The 18,906-nt window shown below is 55.5% G+C and overlaps 8 protein-coding genes across 8 annotated transcripts; 4 read left to right on the top strand and 4 right to left on the bottom strand.

The window, feature by feature from the left end:
- Positions 1-234: 234 nt before the first annotated feature.
- On the bottom strand, positions 235-1,725 carry MFIFM68171_09619 (uncharacterized protein; the record flags this gene model as incomplete). Its single annotated transcript, XM_071065038.1, has 1 exon — positions 235-1,725. The coding sequence occupies one exon, from the start codon at positions 1,723-1,725 to the stop codon at positions 235-237; it is 1,491 nt and encodes a 496-aa protein (XP_070921139.1).
- Positions 1,726-2,713: 988 nt separating this feature from the next.
- On the top strand, positions 2,714-3,238 carry MFIFM68171_09618 (uncharacterized protein; the record flags this gene model as incomplete). The annotated part of the gene is made up of 1 exon (XM_071065037.1): positions 2,714-3,238. One exon carries the CDS (start codon positions 2,714-2,716, stop codon positions 3,236-3,238), a length of 525 nt encoding a protein of 174 aa, XP_070921138.1.
- Positions 3,239-3,625: 387 nt separating this feature from the next.
- Positions 3,626-5,206, bottom strand: MFIFM68171_09617 (uncharacterized protein; the record flags this gene model as incomplete). Its single annotated transcript, XM_071065036.1, has 1 exon — positions 3,626-5,206. One exon carries the CDS (start codon positions 5,204-5,206, stop codon positions 3,626-3,628), a length of 1,581 nt encoding a protein of 526 aa, XP_070921137.1.
- A 252-nt stretch (positions 5,207-5,458) lies between these two features.
- Positions 5,459-7,282, bottom strand: MFIFM68171_09616 (uncharacterized protein; the record flags this gene model as incomplete). Its single annotated transcript, XM_071065035.1, has 4 exons — positions 5,459-5,539; positions 5,598-5,662; positions 5,946-7,030; positions 7,101-7,282. 4 exons carry the CDS (start codon positions 7,280-7,282, stop codon positions 5,459-5,461), a joined length of 1,413 nt encoding a protein of 470 aa, XP_070921136.1.
- A 1,191-nt stretch (positions 7,283-8,473) lies between these two features.
- Positions 8,474-10,095, top strand: MFIFM68171_09615 (uncharacterized protein; the record flags this gene model as incomplete). Its single annotated transcript, XM_071065034.1, has 3 exons — positions 8,474-8,879; positions 9,144-9,307; positions 9,376-10,095. 3 exons carry the CDS (start codon positions 8,474-8,476, stop codon positions 10,093-10,095), a joined length of 1,290 nt encoding a protein of 429 aa, XP_070921135.1.
- An 857-nt stretch (positions 10,096-10,952) lies between these two features.
- MFIFM68171_09614 (uncharacterized protein) lies at positions 10,953-11,711 on the top strand (the record flags this gene model as incomplete). The annotated part of the gene is made up of 2 exons (XM_071065033.1): positions 10,953-11,210; positions 11,274-11,711. 2 exons carry the CDS (start codon positions 10,953-10,955, stop codon positions 11,709-11,711), a joined length of 696 nt encoding a protein of 231 aa, XP_070921134.1.
- Positions 11,712-13,812: 2,101 nt separating this feature from the next.
- MFIFM68171_09613 (uncharacterized protein) lies at positions 13,813-14,679 on the top strand (the record flags this gene model as incomplete). Its single annotated transcript, XM_071065032.1, has 1 exon — positions 13,813-14,679. The coding sequence occupies one exon, from the start codon at positions 13,813-13,815 to the stop codon at positions 14,677-14,679; it is 867 nt and encodes a 288-aa protein (XP_070921133.1).
- An 89-nt stretch (positions 14,680-14,768) lies between these two features.
- Positions 14,769-16,904, bottom strand: ESF1 (pre-rRNA-processing protein esf1; the record flags this gene model as incomplete). Its single annotated transcript, XM_071065031.1, has 1 exon — positions 14,769-16,904. The coding sequence occupies one exon, from the start codon at positions 16,902-16,904 to the stop codon at positions 14,769-14,771; it is 2,136 nt and encodes a 711-aa protein (XP_070921132.1).
- Positions 16,905-18,906: the final 2,002 nt, after the last annotated feature.

Here is an 18,906-nt window from a genome sequence, read left to right as displayed (position 1 = left end):
GATTCATCTCCGATTGGAATGCTGTCCTAAGTACCACGTTGACATACCTTACAACCGGTGTTTAACTCTGTTAAGTCGAAACTGACAAGCATTTACCAGCAGTGATAATCGTGCATCGTGCTATTTATTCCAGCGTCGATTGGATTCTATATCGCACCAAATGCTCTGCTCTAGTATGACTCTCTCCTCCTCATAGACACAACTGGCTGACTATGAAGAGATACAACAAGGCTCTTAAAACTCAAACTCCTCCTCTTCAACATAAAACAACCCGTCTCTGCCACTCACATGCGCAGCTGCTTTCCGCGCATCATATACCAACGAACGCGGCCCACACAGATTCGCAGCCGCGTCGAGCCCGGCTCTTAGCCCCCTGATATCCCGGAACCAGTGCAGGATATTTGGCCTTCCTTGATGAACCTGACCTGGCCCTTCGTATTTGAACATATCTCCCATCTCGTGCTCTTCCTGACTCGTCATCGCCGGCGCATATGTGGCCCATCGACCGGTAACATGGATCGAGATATCGAGGGAGACGGGGACTTCTGGTCTCGAAGCTAGTTCCGAAAGATTCTTTAGCTCTTCCTCGAACCAACGAGCGTGCCTGATGTCGCTGATCGACCAAAGCAGGTGGAGGTGCCATCCCCCCCTATCGGAGCCCATACCGGCGCCCATGGCTTCCTTGATAACGTGTGCCGCGATGCTGATCCCAGGCGTGATGCCGATGCCACCGGCGACAAGCACCACGACGGGGTACCGGGTCCACTGGATCCGCCCGACACCATACGGTCCGTCCAAGCGTATCTTGACCTGTTTATCTAGCGCTGTCTGCTGAGCGCTCGCGTCGCCGTTCATCATCGAATCCCCGTCAGCACCAATCTGTTGCACGTCCTTGGTGTATCCTCCGAGAGCCCGGATTGCGATCGTCCCCACTTCTTCTCCGGGCCCGGACGCGATCGTGAACGGATGCCAGTTGGCAAGGGAGACACTCGGGACCTGGACCCAGACAATCTGACCGGCGGACGCTGTCTTTACCCCTCTGAACCTGAGTTTGGTCACGTCTCCGGCGCAATGCGTCGCGGATTCGAGGATTACGCTGCGGAAATTGTAACAGAAGCGAACCATGCGGTCGATGGCCCACAGGATCAGACCGGGGAGGACGAACTCGGTCGTGTAGGTTGCGTGGTAGAACGCGCCCGCGAGGAAGACCAAGAAGAGAAAATGGGTGTAATAGAACATCTCAAACGCGCGGCGGCGAAGAATCCGGAGGGAGGTTATGAACACGAGGGCGAGTGCCGTCCAGGCCATGATTCCGACCCTGATGCGGGCATTCTCCAATACTGTGTCGAATTGGTTGGTGCGGACGTAGTGCTGAGCAGTTAGGCCAAAGTGTAAAGTTGCGTGAACGACAGCCGCAACGCCAGCCCAGCGATGGTACATCAAGAGGACAGGAGACGGGATGCGGGCCACGAGAGAGAACAGATTGGTTCGGGTGGGCAAGAGCAGGGCGACGCCAGCGTTAGCGATGGTAAGCCAGCCATAGATCTGGTAGTCTGTTGTGTATCGAATACGATTCCAGCCCCAGAGCACGTTGAGCCCCGTGAAGATGAGGCATCGGAGAATGGATGGTATAGTATAGTGCGTCAGGAATGGCATCGGAGATGGTAAGGTGAGAAGTTTGTGGAGCCAGACGTAGGGTGTCCAGTGATTTCGAGGCTGACGCATTGAGGTGTACCCTTTTCTGCAAACGTCAGTTGATGAGAAGACTCGGAGGACTGCTTGCGCAGCGATTGTATCTCACCTTTTCTCCGGAGAGCTAGCAGGTATCCTGGAAGTCGGACCATACTCTCAAAGAACAGCATCCCAATGACACAGAGAAAGTATGCTCTGGCCGCTGTGTGTTGATCTCCCACAACTGGACGGGTCGTGTAGTGAAGTGGCATAGCCATGATGGGTGACCAGAACCCGAGAGACAAGGATGAGGGATGATGGTGCCCTATTCCCATACTCTCTTTCGCAGTTTACGAAAGGCTATATGCATGGCGGGCTCTCAGATGCTTCTATAGCCCTACATCACTCTCCCGCTATGGGCGCATGGTCTGAGCATCCAAGAGAAATTGACAAATGGAATCAACATGCGGTTTGTACTCGCCGCGGAGAAACAGATGAGCCTCAACGATATTTAGACAAAGCCGCAATGTATTCTAATGCTCTACCTTTCAATACTGCATCGCCGCGGTAAGAGATGTGGAATCATCGGGGATGAACATGATGCTTATTGGCCAGTCGCTGGCTCGTCGATGTGGAATCAATGTTGCACTGACCGCCCAAGGTTTGCTGCGCCCCGCCGCTACCATACTCAAGCTCTCCTTTGATTCACGGAGGCCGGCGCTGGGCAGATCGGCATTTGGTACAGCCCCTTCAACCGGGCAGGGATGACGGCTCCTAGTCTAACTTCGACTATGGCTACTACCGCCTATGTTACTTCTGTTTCTTCCTCGCGGCTCAAAGTACTTATACCCCCTCGACCTTCGAGAGTTATCATCGATCCAACACATTGAAGTCAGCGTTGTGATGTCCTAAAGCAGATAACAGAACCATTTCGACAAAGACTCTCAAACATTTCCCTCTATTATAGAGAACTCGACTCTTCAGTCTTCACGTCATCCCCGAGCAAAACGACATATAAGCCCACACATCGACGAGCTCCACAATGAAGAGCATCTTCACCGTCTTCGCCCTCGTCTCGGCGGTATTCCAGATCTCGACCGCACAAGCCCCGGCAGACACGAAGATGGGCTGGGCCGGCGAGCTGTCAAGCCTTGACGGCGGCCTCGGCGGCACCGTCGTCGTCACCGATGCCAACACTCTCGTCATCAACGACTACAGACTCGAGGATGCTTCCGCACCAGCTCTCTATTGGTGGGGCAGCACCTCTTCCGACTTGGCCGACGGCTTCCGCATCTCCAACACGCAGGTGGACGAGGCTGCCACCTCGGATACCTACACGATCACCCTAGACGCGGGCAGGACCACTGCGGACTTCGAGACCGTTGGTCTGTGGTGCGAAAGATTTAGCACGAACTTCGGACAGGCGACGCTGGCCCCGTCGGATGAGGAGGATCAGAGTGATGATTCTGACTCTAGTACTACCGCACCCAATGCTGGGGTTGCCAATTCTGTCGGATGGTCTGGTGTGGGTGCTGCTGCGGTTGTATTTGCCTTCTCTCTTCTGTAGGATTTTTCGTTTACCATATCTAAGGTTCCGATGGTGCATGTCGTTGGCAAAGGCACAAGTCTGAGGGATGGGTACACACATGATATGATATTGGGTGTCATGTCAGCGGAGGATGATCCCAAAACAGTTTATAGTTCGGTAGTACACACATCAACCACGGATAACCACGTATTCTGATTACCGATTTAATGTCCCAGAACCGGGTGTGCCTCGCTTTGGTTGTCTGGCGCAACCTGGCCATGATGCTCTGGAGGCTTACTTATGTATTTCTGGCTTTGGTTTCGGGATCCGCGGCCGTTGTAAATAAATTCCTTAAAAAGAATCACAAGCTGCGTCCATATTCCCGCCTAGCAATCTGATGAACGACGAACCCTTCCAGACCCCCGATCACTTGAACGTAACGAGAACCGCTTCGCTATCCCTCACCTTTACCCTCTCATTTTTCGCAAGGGTTTCCGGCTTAACCTCTCCAACTGCCTCACCATCCCTAAACGACTGCCCCGCCCAGGTCACCTTGGCAGCGTCCTTTTCGTCCACCGAAGGCGCCGTCATGCGCTTGACTATCGCACCGTCGTGCTCCCCAACATCAAGCTCCACCACTCCCGCCGCTGCTTCCTGACCGGCATAAAAGGGCTTCATATTCAGTATCACCATCCTCTCCAACGCTCCCGCTTCGCCAAAGATGGCGTACGCCGAGAACTCGCTCTGCCTCAATCCCTCGGGCGTGGCGAGGGCCGCGATCCTCGCGCCGCCGCTCAGCGCCTCGGCGACCAGCAGCTGCGACACGAAGACGGGCAAGACCCGGGCGGGCCCGCGCTTGGACGAGTCGACCGGGTACAGGAGCGAGTAGCTGCTGAAGCCCGGGGTGCCGTCGTCGCCGGGCGTGTTGAGCTGCTGGTCGCTCTGGAAGACGAGGGTGGCGCCCTGGTGGAGGTGGACGCTGGTGGCGTTACGCACGGCGTACAGCAGCTCGACGTCGACGGTCCACAGGGCCTGGGCGAACGTGTCGGACACGCCGGGCTTGCCGCTGCAGGCGATCGAGTTGAACTCGCCGATGGCCCACGAGGCGCCCGAGTCCATGGCGGCCTTGGCCGAGGGGTAGATCTCGACGTCGGCGTAGCGGAGCAGGTCCGTGTGGTTGAGGATGTTGGGGATGGTGGCGCGCCGCTCGCGCGCCGGGTCGCACGTCGCGAAGGCGTACGAGTGGATCGAGTACTGCCCGACCTGCCCCGTCGAGTTGACACCGGCCGGGATGAGGTCGCTGGGCCGGACCCGGAGGCCCGTGACGTCTGTCGTCGCGCTCGAGGCCCACCACCGCCCGTGGCTGTCGCCGTCGACGGCCTCGTCGATCTGGCCGGTGAAGTTCTGCCACTGCGCGATGTAGGCTTCGGTGCTGCGTTGCCAGCGGCTGGCTGGGTAGTTGGTCGGCTCGTTGCCCAGCTCGTAGTACACAATCTTGTCGGACTGGCGCTCGTACGACGCTACGGCGAGCCCGCGAGCGATGTCGATCGAGTTGTTGCCAAAGTTGAGGGTCGAGACGAAGGCCGTCCCCTCGGGGAAGTTGCTCCATTGCTCGTAAAAGGCTGGCCCAATCGTCGTCCGGTATATCCCGCCCTTGCCGTTCTCGGTGCGCACGACTGACTGCTTTTGGTCGCTGTCAAAGATCATGCTGTCCATGGTGATGCCGCCAGCGCGTATGATCGGCCGTGCCCCGCGCTCGTGCAAATGGTTCAGGAGGGTGAAGGTCAGGTTCCTCGGTGAGTCTGGTTCTCCAAAGAACTCGACCCAGAAGGCCGGCTCGAAGGAGTAGCTGACGAACTGGGGGCCATGCGGTCGAGAGATTGGCGACGAGGGCGTGCGCGCGAGCGAGTAGTACGGCGTATCGGCTGCGGCGGCGGCTCCGGCTCTCGCGGCGAGCATGGCCACTACCGCCGTGGCCACGGCTGAAGACTTCATTGTCGAGGCCATGACGAGAATGGCGAATATGGGCTCAGAGTTAGGAGTGCCAAGTACTAGCACTGGCTAGGGCTTCGTTTTATAACCCCTCGCGCGCGCGCCTTGTGCGCAACCGAACGGATAATAAGGCCGTCGAGTCGAGTTTTTCCACGAAGCGGGGCCGTGAGCGCTCCCCGTAACAAATATACCCGGAATGCGAGCTGCAGCCAACCTGTGCGATGCGACACAGTTTCGCATGAATCAATGAAGGGAATCTCTCTACGGCTAAGAAATGTCCGCAAGCAGCCAAGTGGCGATCGAGGGGTACTCGGCCGCCGCGAGCTTGTTGATAAGGTTCTGGCTGACCTGTGTGACTACTAGTACTTTGGATTATGCTTAACTTATCGCTTTGAATAACACCGACGTTGTTGCCGTTCAGCTGTTTCCGTCTTCCTAGACGTGCCGGGTCGACTGCCATTCCGAACACTCCTAGCCGTCAGAAAGGTTGTGTGTCCCTTCAGTGATGGTGCAGGGGATGATGGCTGCCTGGGCGCTCGTGCAGGCTGACGACGTGATTTCTGGTTCTTGATGAGCACGGGAGTTGGAACAGTGTCGCTAGAGGTGGCAGTCTTTTTGCCAGCAGCACGAGCGCGAAGGGCAGCAAGTCGTGCGCTACGATGCAGCCGCTGGGCTGGCGCCGCCATGTCGCCTTGGCCATGACTGGGCCTCTTTGTCCGGGTATCTTGCTCGCCAAGTCCATGATGGGCCTCACTGGCCTGCTTCGATTCCGCCTGGATCAGTGCGAGCTGCTCCCGGATCCACGGCAGCATCATCTTATGATGATCCGCTCTCTCCTGTGCTTCTTGGCAATTGCTAATGGCCCAGGTGAAGTTGCCTATCCGATCACAACGTCTCCAAAGGAGTTTATAGAACGCTTCTGCCGCCTCGTGCTTGGATTTGGCCTCCTTGATCATCCGTATGCGCTCCTCGGTGGTGAAGCAAGGGGTTCCTGCACCATTTCCGTCTTCCTGTGTCATTTTCAGAACCGCTTCGACTTCGGATTTGGCCGACTTTACGGCTTCCAAAGCAGCTTCCGTCTCGTCCGCACGCTGATGCCTGTTTGATATGTCCAGCACAAATTCTTGCGTCTCATTTGGCTGCAGAAGGTTCGAACCTTCGAGCTCTCTCCAAGCCGTGTCGGCGACTTGCCGAAGGTGTTTGGTCTTAACCTCCAGTTCATCGTCCAGCCAGATGTGATAGCTGAGGTATTCGATCCATGTCGTCAACGTGTCTTGACGCATTGGGTCTTCCTGGAGCCGGAAATCCCGAGTGTAGCCATCCCGTGCTAGTCGGTTCTTCACGGCTGCGACGTACCGAGGGAATCCACCGTTCTCGTACTCCTTATTGTTGGCTCCTCGTGCAAGATCGCGCCTATATTTCCAGTCTTCCAGTTCGCCCCCTAGTTTCCACCACTGACTATAAAACTCTACCCCGCGAGGATCATTGTGCCGCTCGCACTGACGCCTCTCGGACTCGACGTGCGCAGCAAATTCGGCCTCCTCGTCGTTGATCCCTCTGTTATCTTTCTGGAACTGGCGGAACCGCTGCCATTCTTTGGACTGCTTTCGGAAGACGGAGGGTTTGTCCTGATCGGGAGAGTGCCAGTAACGTAGCATCTCCCGGTACTTTGCGGGATTCTCAGAAACCTCGTCAAGGAGGTTGATGGGGTACCACGGGCGTCCTCCATCACTGACAAGCTCACTGTAATAAACCCTTTCGTCGCCCCGCACGAGGTTGACAATACATGTGAGAGCTTGAGTTAAAAAGGCCACAGCGTCCGGGTTCCCGGGGCGTTCCCTGTCCCGTATTAGTGGTAATTAACAGCTAGGCAAGTGGTGGATGGGGAAAGAAAGCGGGCAACATTTACTTCAGTCTCTGAAAAAAAATGTCTCTCTGATGCGGCAACAAACGTTCGAGCCCGATGATCTCAGGAATGGCTCCACCGTTGGAGGAGCGACTGTTAGCCAAGTATTGGTCAAATTCCGTATCGTCTAAGGCAACAAGATCGCGAGCTGATAGCTTCGCGTTCCCTGTCTTGGTGGAAGCCATTCTGTCAACGTGGCGGGCCGATTCCATTTCAAGGAACGCTGCTGGATGCCAGGTGTCCTACACAAACGATGGTCCATGATGCGTACTTAGCTAAATGCATCTTTAAGCACAAAGGAACTCCCGTCTGGAGATTTCAAGAAGGCGGTATTGATTGCGGCAAGGTTCTTTGATTACGTAGGATGCTACAACCACAAAGAAGCCTTCCGAGGGAAAAAAAAAAAAAAAAAAAAAAAAAAAAATTCAACTGTAACAAAGGCGGGCGTGAATGCTTCCGTGGCCGGAGCCAGAACCGGTTACTTGGTAGATACCACCCGGGTACCTGGTGGTAAAAAGATGATGCGCACTATTAGGAAAGGAGGAGAAAATTAGGGGCTCTTCAAGAAAAGAAATAAGCTGGGGAAGTCGACCTAACAATAAGGGCTTCGGGATAGATAATATGAACTAACGTATCATTCCGCAAGGTATTAGTAGCTTTACCGAGGTAGTACGTAATTATCTCTTTCTTTTTCGTTTCTCTGTCCGTTTTCGTCTCTTCCTTCTTCCCTCGTTTGTTTTATTCGATTTTATTATTATTATTATTATTATTTGATTCATCTCTTTATGGTTCTAGTTTTTAGTTGGCTGGCCTTGAGGTCTTATGTTTTATTTGGCTATGGTTTCGCGTCATCCCTTATGCATGGAACTACCAGGCACCTACTCAGTTGTGATTGTCCGGCCTTTGCCTGCCCGTTGATTGTTTGTCTCTGGCATCGCATCCCGCTCGGGCATGAGGCCATGTTCTATGCAATCGCGGTCGCCTGGTCTTTGCAGCCTTGTCGGCTATCGTCTCCAACTTGGGTCTTCCCTTACTCTGTGGGAGCAGACTGGCGGTTTCTGATGTTTTCCTAAGGCGGGGCGTAACAATAACCGTCTGCATTCAATGGTTGGCCTATGGCAGCTTTACGCACCCCGGGGCCGGTCAAATTCACCTTCGGTGCGTGAGATGACATTGTGTGTTGCTTCCACCACAAATTACTTAACCGGCCATAAATCTTGCCCACTTCCCACCCAACCCATTCTCTCCAGACCTCAATAAACTCCAGCGTCAGATTCGCTGTAGACGTCAATTTTCTGCCAACGCCGCGACAACCCACCTTAACCTCTTCTCTAACCCACTTGTCGCGTCTACCCGACTCTGTCGTGACTACAACAATGCCTAGAGGCGACGTGATCGCACGGATCTATGCATACAGCGAGTGGAACATGAGCTGCCCAGCCGCGACTAAAACGATAGACGATGCTCAGAACAGCCATCTCAAAGTTGGGCCAGGAGAAGGTAGAACATCGCCCTCCTACATAGAACTGACGTTCGGCCGCGGCCCAGAAACAGGATCCGGCTACGTGTTCGGTACTGGTACAAAGCCAGCAAGGTCCGGCATTGTCATCCCACAGCTTCATGACGTTGACACCTATCACTGTGCGTTGACGTTTGAGAATGACTTTGAAGACACAAACAGCTACCGCCTCGTCCTTCGGGACCTGGGCTCGCGGCACGGAACCGCGGTCAAGTACGGCGATGCATGGACCAAACACCGGCGCAATTTCAGGTGGATTCTAGGTGGGCACGACCGCGTTGAGGATTATAATGATTTTGGCGTTGTACTGGGCTCGGGTCTTAGATTTCGGATTCAGGTGGTGGCTCGGTACGCCAACGATCCGCTGCTCTACACCGAAAACGTTGATAGGTTCCTCGCACGCACAGCACGTGCTGTGCGGGTCGAACCAGGATTCGGCGTTCAGACGCGAGCCCAAAAATTGGCACTCCAGAACAATACACCACATCTACCTTCGAGTCCGATCCTACTCTTCGACAAGTAACTAGGGAGGGGAAGCTTTGGGCAAGTGAAGCGTGTCTGGGACGTGAGCTCTGGAGCCGTGTACGCCCAGAAAGAGCTACACATTTCACGGATTCCTGGAGACGGCGCCCGAAATCGAGAGACGGCAGCTTTCATGAGAGAGCTGGAAGTGCTACGTTCACTGGATCACGTGAGGAGCTCACCTTTTGTTTTGGCTGCCCAGATATCTACGTGGGTGTTTCTGACCACCATGCTTAGGAGAGAATTGTCCGCTATGCCGGCTGTGTAGAGCCCGACGCGGACCACGGCAGTTTGAGAATTTTGATGGAATGCTGCGAGTGCGGAAGTCTCGCTCACGCCGCTAGGCACACTCGGCCCAGTCGGCAGGAGCTTATCATGATCATAAAGCAGGTCGCCGAAGGCCTTGTCTACCTCCACGACAGGAACATCGCGCACCGCGACTTGAAGCTGCAGAACATCTTTCTAAAGAGTTGGGAACCCCTGGCAGTCGCTCTCGGCGATTTTGGGTTGGCTAAGCCGGATGCGTCGTCCATGCTTACGCAGTGCGGGACCCCGTTCTATATGGCACCAGAGGCATACCTGGACACGTACGGAAAAGCGGTTGATATTTGGTCGCTTGGCGTCACGGCGCTGCAGCTATTGCTGGGCACGTCGGATATGCTTCGGCCAATACAGAACATATCTATAGGGGTTGAACCCAGAAACAGGCACCAGCAGCTGATCTCACGTGCCGCCGAGCTACGGTATCGGAACAACTCTGATGACAGGCTCCTCCATTTGCTAAGGTGGATGTTGGAAATGAAACCCGAAGACCGTCCTACAGCCATGGAATGCCTCAAAGTGGCTGAAGAATTGCTGGGGTCACCGCACAGCGACGGATTTGCCACGGGCAGCATTATGGCTGGAGGGTATAGTACCGCCGGACTTGGATCGTTTGGAAGGAGAATGTTTGCCTAGAAGGGGTTTTTGGCGGCGAGGCCGAGGAACGAGGCCGTCATTGCTGAATATGGGTACTCAAAAATAGTAGTGCAACGCATCAAGTGCCGGGCTGAGCGACAGGATTCGAATCGAATGAGTGCCGCCCAGATTTGGGAGTTGGACTGCATGTGTAGGCGGGCACTGTGACACCTTTGTCCTTCAGCATTCATGGGTCTATGGCTCGCGCGTCACAATGCTAGGTGTTAAGTACAGTCTGATAGCAGCAAAGCCCCAGAGCGGCCGACAATAAAATCCTTCGCAGCCGGCGCAGGCCGGATGCATGCTCAATATCGAATAGTAGCATCATAAGAAAGCCCTGCTTCCTGACCTGTAATCTCAAGTCATTGGCTGCGTCGTTTCTCATTCAGAATGTCCGGAACAGTGAAATAAACGATTGCGCCTGTAAGCCACCAAATGGAAAGTCCCAAGCTTGGGGTTCTCGGTTTCCGCTTTCAGACACGCACCGGACACACTGCACCAAGTCCGAGTTCCAGATTTTTTTGCGGAGCGCAGGTGCCCTCGCCCTTCAGAACTGATGGCTTTGCTAATTAAACAGTTAAGTTAGCTAATATAAGTTCTTATAGATATAGTACCTGGTAGTTGCTTGTGGATGCGGCCTAGCTAGATCCCTTAAACGCCTCGCCGGATTCGGACATGATTTCCTGATAGAGAGGACGGCTCCTCAGAACAGAACAAAGAGAATGCTATAAGAGCCGTGGAAATTTCGAGCTCGAGGGCTTTCAGATCTTCTAACTTGCCTCGGAGCCCGAGAGTCAAACATTAGGCCCATTACTACACCAACACTTACAGCATCTCATCTCAATCACCACCGCACCATGCTCACATCAAGCAAGCTTCTTCTCGTCGGCATTGCTGCGCATGCCACGGCCGCCATTATCCCAGTTTCAGTGGGGAGAGCAGGCCTCCGCTTCGACCCCGCAGAGATCAGAGGACACATGGGTGACGTGATCGAGTTCCGTTTCTGGCCCCGCAACCACAGCGTTGTTGCCGGCGACTTTGAGAACGCCTGCCAGCCCCTCGAGGACGGCGGTTTCTTTTCTGGCTTCTTCCCAACGGCTCTAGATACCGTCAACGTACGTTGCCACACTCCATGGAGAGCACACGTTCATCACCGCCTGACAGTGTTCCCCTTGCAGGACCGAGTCTTCCGGGTGACCATCACCCATGACAACCCAGTGCCTATCTACTGCTCCCAGAACAACGGCCAGCACTGCAAGAACGGCATGGTCGCCGTGATCAACCCGAGGGACAGCGGCTCGCAGACGCTCAATGCCTACAGGCGGCTCGCCAGCGAGGCGGGCAATGCTACTTCCCCTTCCGGCGGCCACTTTGGCGGTGAGATTGTGCAAGTGGGAGGCGGACAGGGCACGCAGACCTCTATCGAGTTCAGCACCAGCGTCACTACCGTCACCGGTCATGTCCCCGGTGAGACGACGTCTCCTACCACGACCCGAACACAGACTGGTACTGCTGCCACGACCACTGGCACGACCGAACCGACGAATGGAGCGGGGTTGGCGGCAGCGCCGGTTGCGGGTTTGCTGGTTGCTGCCGCAGCAGCTGTCTTTGTTTGAGTGGATGAGGGTTGGTCGTTTTGCGGAAATCGGGCTAAACCGGACGGAATTGGACGGGAGTTGGTATGCTTTGTGGTTTTCCTTTGTCTGGCGCCGCAGGGGTGAGACCAGTCGGGGAATACCGGGCTGTGTGGCTTTCGTTACTCCTTTCTGAGCCCCAACACGGAAGGATCATCTAGAAACTGCATTCGGTACCTTATTACTCGAAGAACCAGTAATCGTTATATATTGCACTCAATTTCAACGGCCATAGCTCGGCTCGCAGTTTCAATGTTTGGGGAAATTCTCTTCTCTCCGATCATTACAGCGCATCAATCGTCTGGGCGGTCATGAATAAGGTACCTACCGGGCGGGGGAACCGGGAATCCTCTGTCATAGATGTTGCCACCTCTTGTCCATTGTGCCCAGCGCTGGCAATAGCACCCGAACGCGTGTTGGCGGGGTTACTCAACTAAGCACCAACATAACCTAGCGGACAGGTGACATTGTCATGATAGCGCCCAGCTGGGCGTCATCACGCCCTCTTGTTAGCGCTGGGCAGGAGGGTCAAGCGATGGCGGACGGCCCTCTCCTTTTCCTCGCCTCATCCTGCTGGGCTCTGGGGTTCCCGTTCTCGTCCGAAGAAACGGTAAAGTTCTTGGTGCCCACTCCACTAATTTATTACGCTGCGAGCCGCTGGGACAATCCGGTTAGCTGTCACTCGCGAAAGGTATTCTTGTTTCGGGCACGAAAGGGAAGTGGATGCCGAGTTTCAGAGTAAGTAGAAATTGAAATCATGGGTAATAGACTTCATAGCCATGGAAGTAGCTGTAGGTCTCATCATGAAACGACGTAACTGATTAGGAGCGAAGATTGACTAACCGTTCACGTGTTGTGAGGGCTCTGGCTGTTATGACGATGCAGGATCTATGTGCTGCCTCGAGCAATCGCGACTGATGTTTGGCCCCGACAATACAATCACTAGGAAGCGTTGCCTTGAGCATTCTATGGTTGCAAAATGTTAAAATTCCAGAGGAAGAGAAGGAACAGAGGAAAAGTTTGGGGTTGATCGGCAAAGTCGGCAAGGGCGGCAAGGGCGGCAAGATTCTTCTCCACAAGCTACAGAGGAACATTCACCTAAGCTTTCCCACAAGGGTCCCAATACTGCCAGGGTACTGTGAGTCAGGACAAGGAAGCGTACTTACATCTTGGAGTACAGCACAGTAGCAAGAGAGCTAACAATCCCCAATCGTACCCTACCACCACCGACCTAACAATGAACTCGGACATTACATGTCGCAAACTGCAGTTGCTATATCACAACAACCTGATTTCAGATTTCCAATAGGCGTTACATGGGATGGCGGACGTGAGACGGTGGCCTTCGGCTGGGTGTTTGGCCGCCCATGGCTCAGATCTGACAAGATACCCCAAGCGGGGCGGCCTTTGCCACAATCACCACGAGTGTTCCTCCAATGCAGATGCTCGTTATAGCATGACTAGTTACCAATACTCCGTAGCCTTTGTTACGCTCGGGCAGTTCGTGTTGCAATGGAACTCTTCCTCTCGCTGGGGGCCAAAAGACTTTGAGTCTCGCTTTGGCTACACAGCTCCCGATACTTCCGACTCCCTCTCTCAGACATTCTTAATTATGGAGTTGGCATAAATTCGTGAGACTACCACAGAGATTGTAAGGTTTCATCTAGTCACAACTCAGCGGCTTGGAACGGTGTCAGCCAGAGATGCAACTTCTGCTGCGCCATGTTGGGTTGCGACCCGGGCTACTCCCGGCCACCACGCCTGCCGGCCCGGAAATCGCGGTACTTTACTCGCCGCCCTCCCCAACCTGTGACATTGCGTGAATGATTTGCAGGATGAGCCTTGCTTCCGCCATCTACGCTGGTCAAATCGTCTCAACGCTGGATGCCTCCGAACACCACTCAGGTCCGCTATATCTTCCCGTGTGAACCTCCCCAACCGGCCAGTAGCCGTGGGTTCGCCAGGAGACCCCTCTTGACTCTCCTCAAGCGAAGCATCAGCGGCCCGTCAAATCAGGAGGACCTAGCCAGACGTCTGCAGCCAATCTACAAGACGCCAGCACCCGTTCATTCCATCCGTGATCATGTCCCGTGCACCCATCCTCAACCACTCCCACTGGGACACCATCGACCTGGGCCACACAGACAACCACAACACCAGCGAAAACCCCCATGGCGAGCTCGACCCGCCCGCGTACCACCACATCTACTTCCCCCGCTATCACGACGAAAAGCAAGCCATCTTCGCTGAGGAGGAAGAAGATCACCACTCAGAGACGGCCAGCTCCATCAACGCGGATCTCTTCCCCCTCCCGCCAACCTACTCCTCCCAACGGCCGCGCCCATCATCCGGCTACCACACCTTCACGCCTCCCGTGTCACCCACCACGACCCTGCCAGCCGACAGCGGCGACGACTGGGACGGCTCGGAATCATGCTACTTCGAGACGCTCGACTTCGACGACTACATGCAAGCGTACCTGCCGCATTCCCCGCTCCTCCACCAGCGCCACCATAGCCGGCACCGCAGCCGCCGCAGCCGCCGGCCGCGCCATCACCAGGTTCGAGTGTTTGGCGGCCGTCTGCGCGCGCTCTACGCCGGCATCGCCACCCGCTCGCTCGACCTCGACGCCGCTGCAACAACAGAGAAGCTGGGCCTCCGGCCGGAGCCGGCCTGGAAGTCCGGCCGTAGATGGCACGCCGCGCGCAAGGCGGTGGGATCGCTCTGCCGGGCGCTGGTTCTGGTTTTGGTCTTGATGGCGGTGGGATGGGCGGCGGCAATTCTGGGGGGGGGTCTGCGGACGATGGCATCCGGGGGTTGGGAGGGCGTTGAGAGCACTGCTGGTGGTGATGGGAGTTGGGGTAATGGTTCTGGGGGGTTATGTAGCGAAGCCCGGCCGAGATTTTGTCGGTTTATTAAGACTACTAATGGGATGGGGTTGGAGAGGTAGTACTTGGCGCACGGGGGGATTTGGGAAGGTGGCGTGGTTGCGTAATAGGTACATTCAGACCGCCAGGCTTTATACCATAATCAGCTCTGCTACCTCTTGCTACTAGCCTTCGCCTTTCTCTTGACTGCATCTACCAGACTGCTGAGCTCTCCGGCATCCCCGCCCGCCTTGGCCTTTTTGGAGCTTCGCTCGTCCTTTTTGCCGTTGGGCGACTCGTCAGGGCCAGCCTTGCGCTTCTTTCTGCCTTCTTCTAACAGCTTCTTCATGCCCTGCGTCGCCTTGAATTTTGGATTCGACGGGTCGATGGCGAACTCGTGGTTCTCGAACACGGCCTTGAACCGAGAGTCTTCGACGTCCATGGCGAAATCCTCCTGCAGCCCGCCCTGGTCCTCACTGCCCTTCTTCCCCTTCTTCTTTTTCTTGCCCTTTTGCTTTTCGGCACGCATAATCTCTTTCATGTCAAAGTGGTCGAGATGCGCACCGCCGCCGTTCTCGTCAGCCATGAGCAGCTCAAGTTGCGCCTTTTGAGCGGCATTTTCAGCCTCCTCCTTTTCCCTTGCGGCACGCTTCTTCAACCGTTCCTCCTTCCGTATGGTAGACTTGGACGGCTGGACCGGCTCCGAAGTGAAGAATGGGTCGTCAAAGCCAAGATCTTCGGCAGCATCTTCACCTCCCGCCTCAACGGCCTCTGGCTCAACGCCCTCCCTCTTGGCCAGGGCCTTGGCCCTCCGCTTCTCCTTCCGCTCCCTCTCCTTGCGTTTGTACTTCTCAATAGTAGTTTCCTCGGCTTCGTCCTTCTTTTCCGGCTTCCCGGACAGGGCAGGCGCGAATGTGATTTGCATCTCCCCGACGGGGCCAGATTTAGAGGGCTTCGGAGCCGGCTCGTCACTAAGACCAAGTGCCGCGCGCATCTTGCGCCTTGCAAGCTCCTTCTTGCTCAATGGAGCCTCCTCCTGCTCGTCCTGCACCGCAGCAGGCTCATCCGCACCCTCCTCCTCGTCGCTTTCGCTATCACTTGCCAAATACGCCCGCAGGTCGTTCTCTGCTATCTCTGATCGGCTGCCTGTGAAAGCCTTCTTGATAGACTCTTTTCTCGACACTTCCTCTGGGTGCATGTCCCAGGTCAGCTTAACCTTGGAATGTTGGAGAGCATCTGTGACAAATTCGACGGGCTTGTATCCAGCGGGGACGCTATCGCATTCATCTGAGGGCTCATCATCGAACGTGACGTCGTCAGGGATGAACCTCAAGTCGAGAAAGTTGGATGACGAAAGGTATTCGCTACCATCGGTCGCTTCGTAGATCTTTTGCGCCGTGTTCTTGTCGGAGCAAACCACCACGGCGTAATAATATCGCAACCGGTCGAGCTGGTAGGTGCGAAGGGCATCACTGTCAAAGTCCTGATCATTGGCCTCCTTCAACAACTCCTTCTTGACCTCCTCGTCCGAGTCTGAGTCGGCATCCTCGTCGTCCTCACTGTCGGATCCAGAATCGTCCGAGTTATCTGAATCCTTTGACTTCTTGAAGATCTCCCTTGGAGGCCCTTCCAGTTCCTCGCGCTGCATCCGTTCCTTGCCGAACTCACTGGGGTAGATTGACACCTTATGAATGCTCCCGCCAACCGGTACAAAACTCGAAAACAAGGCCATCAGGTCCATAGACTTGATGTGGTCCCAGTCCATGTTGACGACGGCAAACCGGTTTGTGACCTCGCCAACTTCCACTTCCTGTTTATCCCTTTGCAGACGAATCCCGGGCCGGGACTCCTCGACTTCGTCGTCGGCCTCGGGTTCGTCCGACTGGGAGGTTGAATCCGAATCTGACTCTGAATCGGATCCGGATTCGGAGAAACCGCCACCACGGGCGGGGTCGTACTTTGCGTCTGCCTTCTCCAGCTCGCGACGCACAATGTCGTCGTCCTCAACCTCGACATTCTCGCCGATATCCCCATCCTTCTCACTTTCGTCATCTTCTTCCTCGTAGAGCCTTTGGAGTGCCTTCTTCTTTGTGTCTGTCTTCAGCTTCCGGCCGTAGCGGTCGACCTTTGCGGTCGCGACAAAGTCGGCATCCTTGAGTACGCGAGAGAAGCGCTTGTCGAGCTTGGTTTTGACGTTCTTCTTGGACGGCAGTTGGTATCGCGGGTCGGTCTCGAAGCTGGCAAAACGGGAATCCGTTATGCGGCCGGCCGAAGCGCCGTCGCGGGTTGTCGGCTTACTTTTCGGCATTTTAACTCAGGTAAGGTACCTTATCGCGAGCGGCATGGCATGGTCACGGAAGCGGGCAGAAAAGTTAGACTGCGATTGAGCGATGCTCGAGAAAATTTTAGTGGGGCATTCTTTCTGCCGAAGGCGGTCAAGCCACTAGCGCTCCCGTCCTCCCCCGCAAACCCCGCCCGAATGTGTCCACTAAACATGTGGGCTTTTTGCAGCACAGCCGCTGGCCGCCCGTTCTTGGGGTATCCATCCTGAAAAAGCCACCGGGCTTCCAAACAAACCTGCGCTCTAAAGTCCGATGCGCACTCAGACCCTCCCTTCATCCCCTCAATCCCTCATCCCTTCAACCTCATCCCCTCACCCCACGTCGCTTTTTACTGTAGATTCATTCTTTGTTCACAGCCGTATTGCGCCTAAAAGATCTCGCTCAGCGCTGGCTACGGTTAGAAGCGGAGTGGCAGCACTGGAGTCTCGAGACGCACTGTACCCATTGCAAATCAACCGCGAATCCACGCCCATGCGCAAACCATCATTGTGATGGTAACCCCGCACGCAATCTCCAATGTCAAGTCCCTTTCTGTGGATTTTCCTTCATGCCTCTCGTCATCCGAGTACGGATTGAGGCGCGTATAGCTGTTCAGATTCATGGCTATTGTGATGCCGTTTGTCGCTGGCGGGTGACGCTTCGCGCTGGTGTCGACATGCGAGCAAGTGTTTGTCGAAAGCCTATGGCAATGGCAGGACGCAGCCGGCGGAGCATAACTATATACCGTGCCTTAGCTGCGGTGGCCAAGTGGCCACTCAAGTCTCACATGAAGAATGGGTCAGCTTGCCACGTAACATCAGTTTGTCCAGCTGCCCATTCCATGCCTCCGGCTCCAAACGTTGCCATGTGCGCGCTCAATTCCGCCGATACCAGCGGCCCGGGCCCAATCTGCTTCCAGCTTTTCCATCCCAAAACGGACGCAGGCTTCGACCCCTGCTGCATCAACCGGGCGTGAGGAGGCAATGTACTTTTGCATTGTATGGCAAGGATACCACGGCACCACAGCCTTCTCCGCTTCTTGGGTGCGAACGTCTTTCTCCCTTACGTGTTCTAGTTTGGTGCGCAAGATGTTTCATTCACCGCCACCTCTTAGGGCCTACCATATCAGTCAATCGCGCCAACTCTTTCGCCGGGTTCTAAGCCTTGTGCCATACCCCCGGATACCTAGCTGCCCGGTCTTGTCAAAAGGCTAAACCTATATCAGACTTGATCAACTTCGCCGGACCAACCCCGGACGGCGTCTAGGACGGAATGGAGTCCAGATGCAGAAGACCAATCAACCCTCCTTTCCCATCCCGGCGCTATGCCGCCGACAGCGCCGCCCGGGACTTCACACCACGCTCCCAATGTCTATTTTTTGCTGCAGACCCAGCCCCGGAGTAGTTTGTCCCCCAGGTGCCCCATTGGCTTGAAACCATGTCACAGTTCCTCTCTACCCCGTTTCGGACAGCACGAAATACATCTATCCACCGCGCTGTCACTCCCTTAGCCCTGCGTCTTGTGCATACGCTTCCTCGCGAATAGCCCAGATGTCTCTCCACGGAAACGCGGTGCGGCAACATCCAATCACCCGCCGTGTGCCCCACACACTATCGCCGCCCACTTCATGAAGAGACCCGCCTTGGTCTGCGTCGTCTGCCGCATTATCGAGCTGCAGTTGGTCGGTTCGGCGAGCGCCTTTGTAAGCAACCTTGTACTAGCTTGTGGTGGGAAGCCGCCACCCCGGCTCCATCCCGGACGTGCCGGGCTCACGGTACTAGTCTACCGAGCCCATGCGTGGGAAGGTCGTGTGTTTTGAACTTGCAGCCGTGGAATCCGGGGCTGGTCGACGGGCGGCACTCCGGGGTTCCTGCTGCGTCATAGCTAGGGGGCAGTATTCTTCGTCTCGGCGGGAGTGCTCGGCAACCGTGGAGGGGGTGGGGGCCGGGGGCGGGAAAGTTAGGGTGCTCAAGGGTTAGATGAGAGCAT

This window comes from Madurella fahalii (genome assembly GCF_045866475.1).
Source record: "Madurella fahalii IFM 68171 DNA, scaffold_5, whole genome shotgun sequence".
Classification (NCBI taxonomy): Eukaryota; Fungi; Ascomycota; class Sordariomycetes; order Sordariales; genus Madurella; species Madurella fahalii.
Note: the sequence above shows the minus strand (reverse complement) of the source record. Positions and strands in the feature narration are given on the sequence as shown.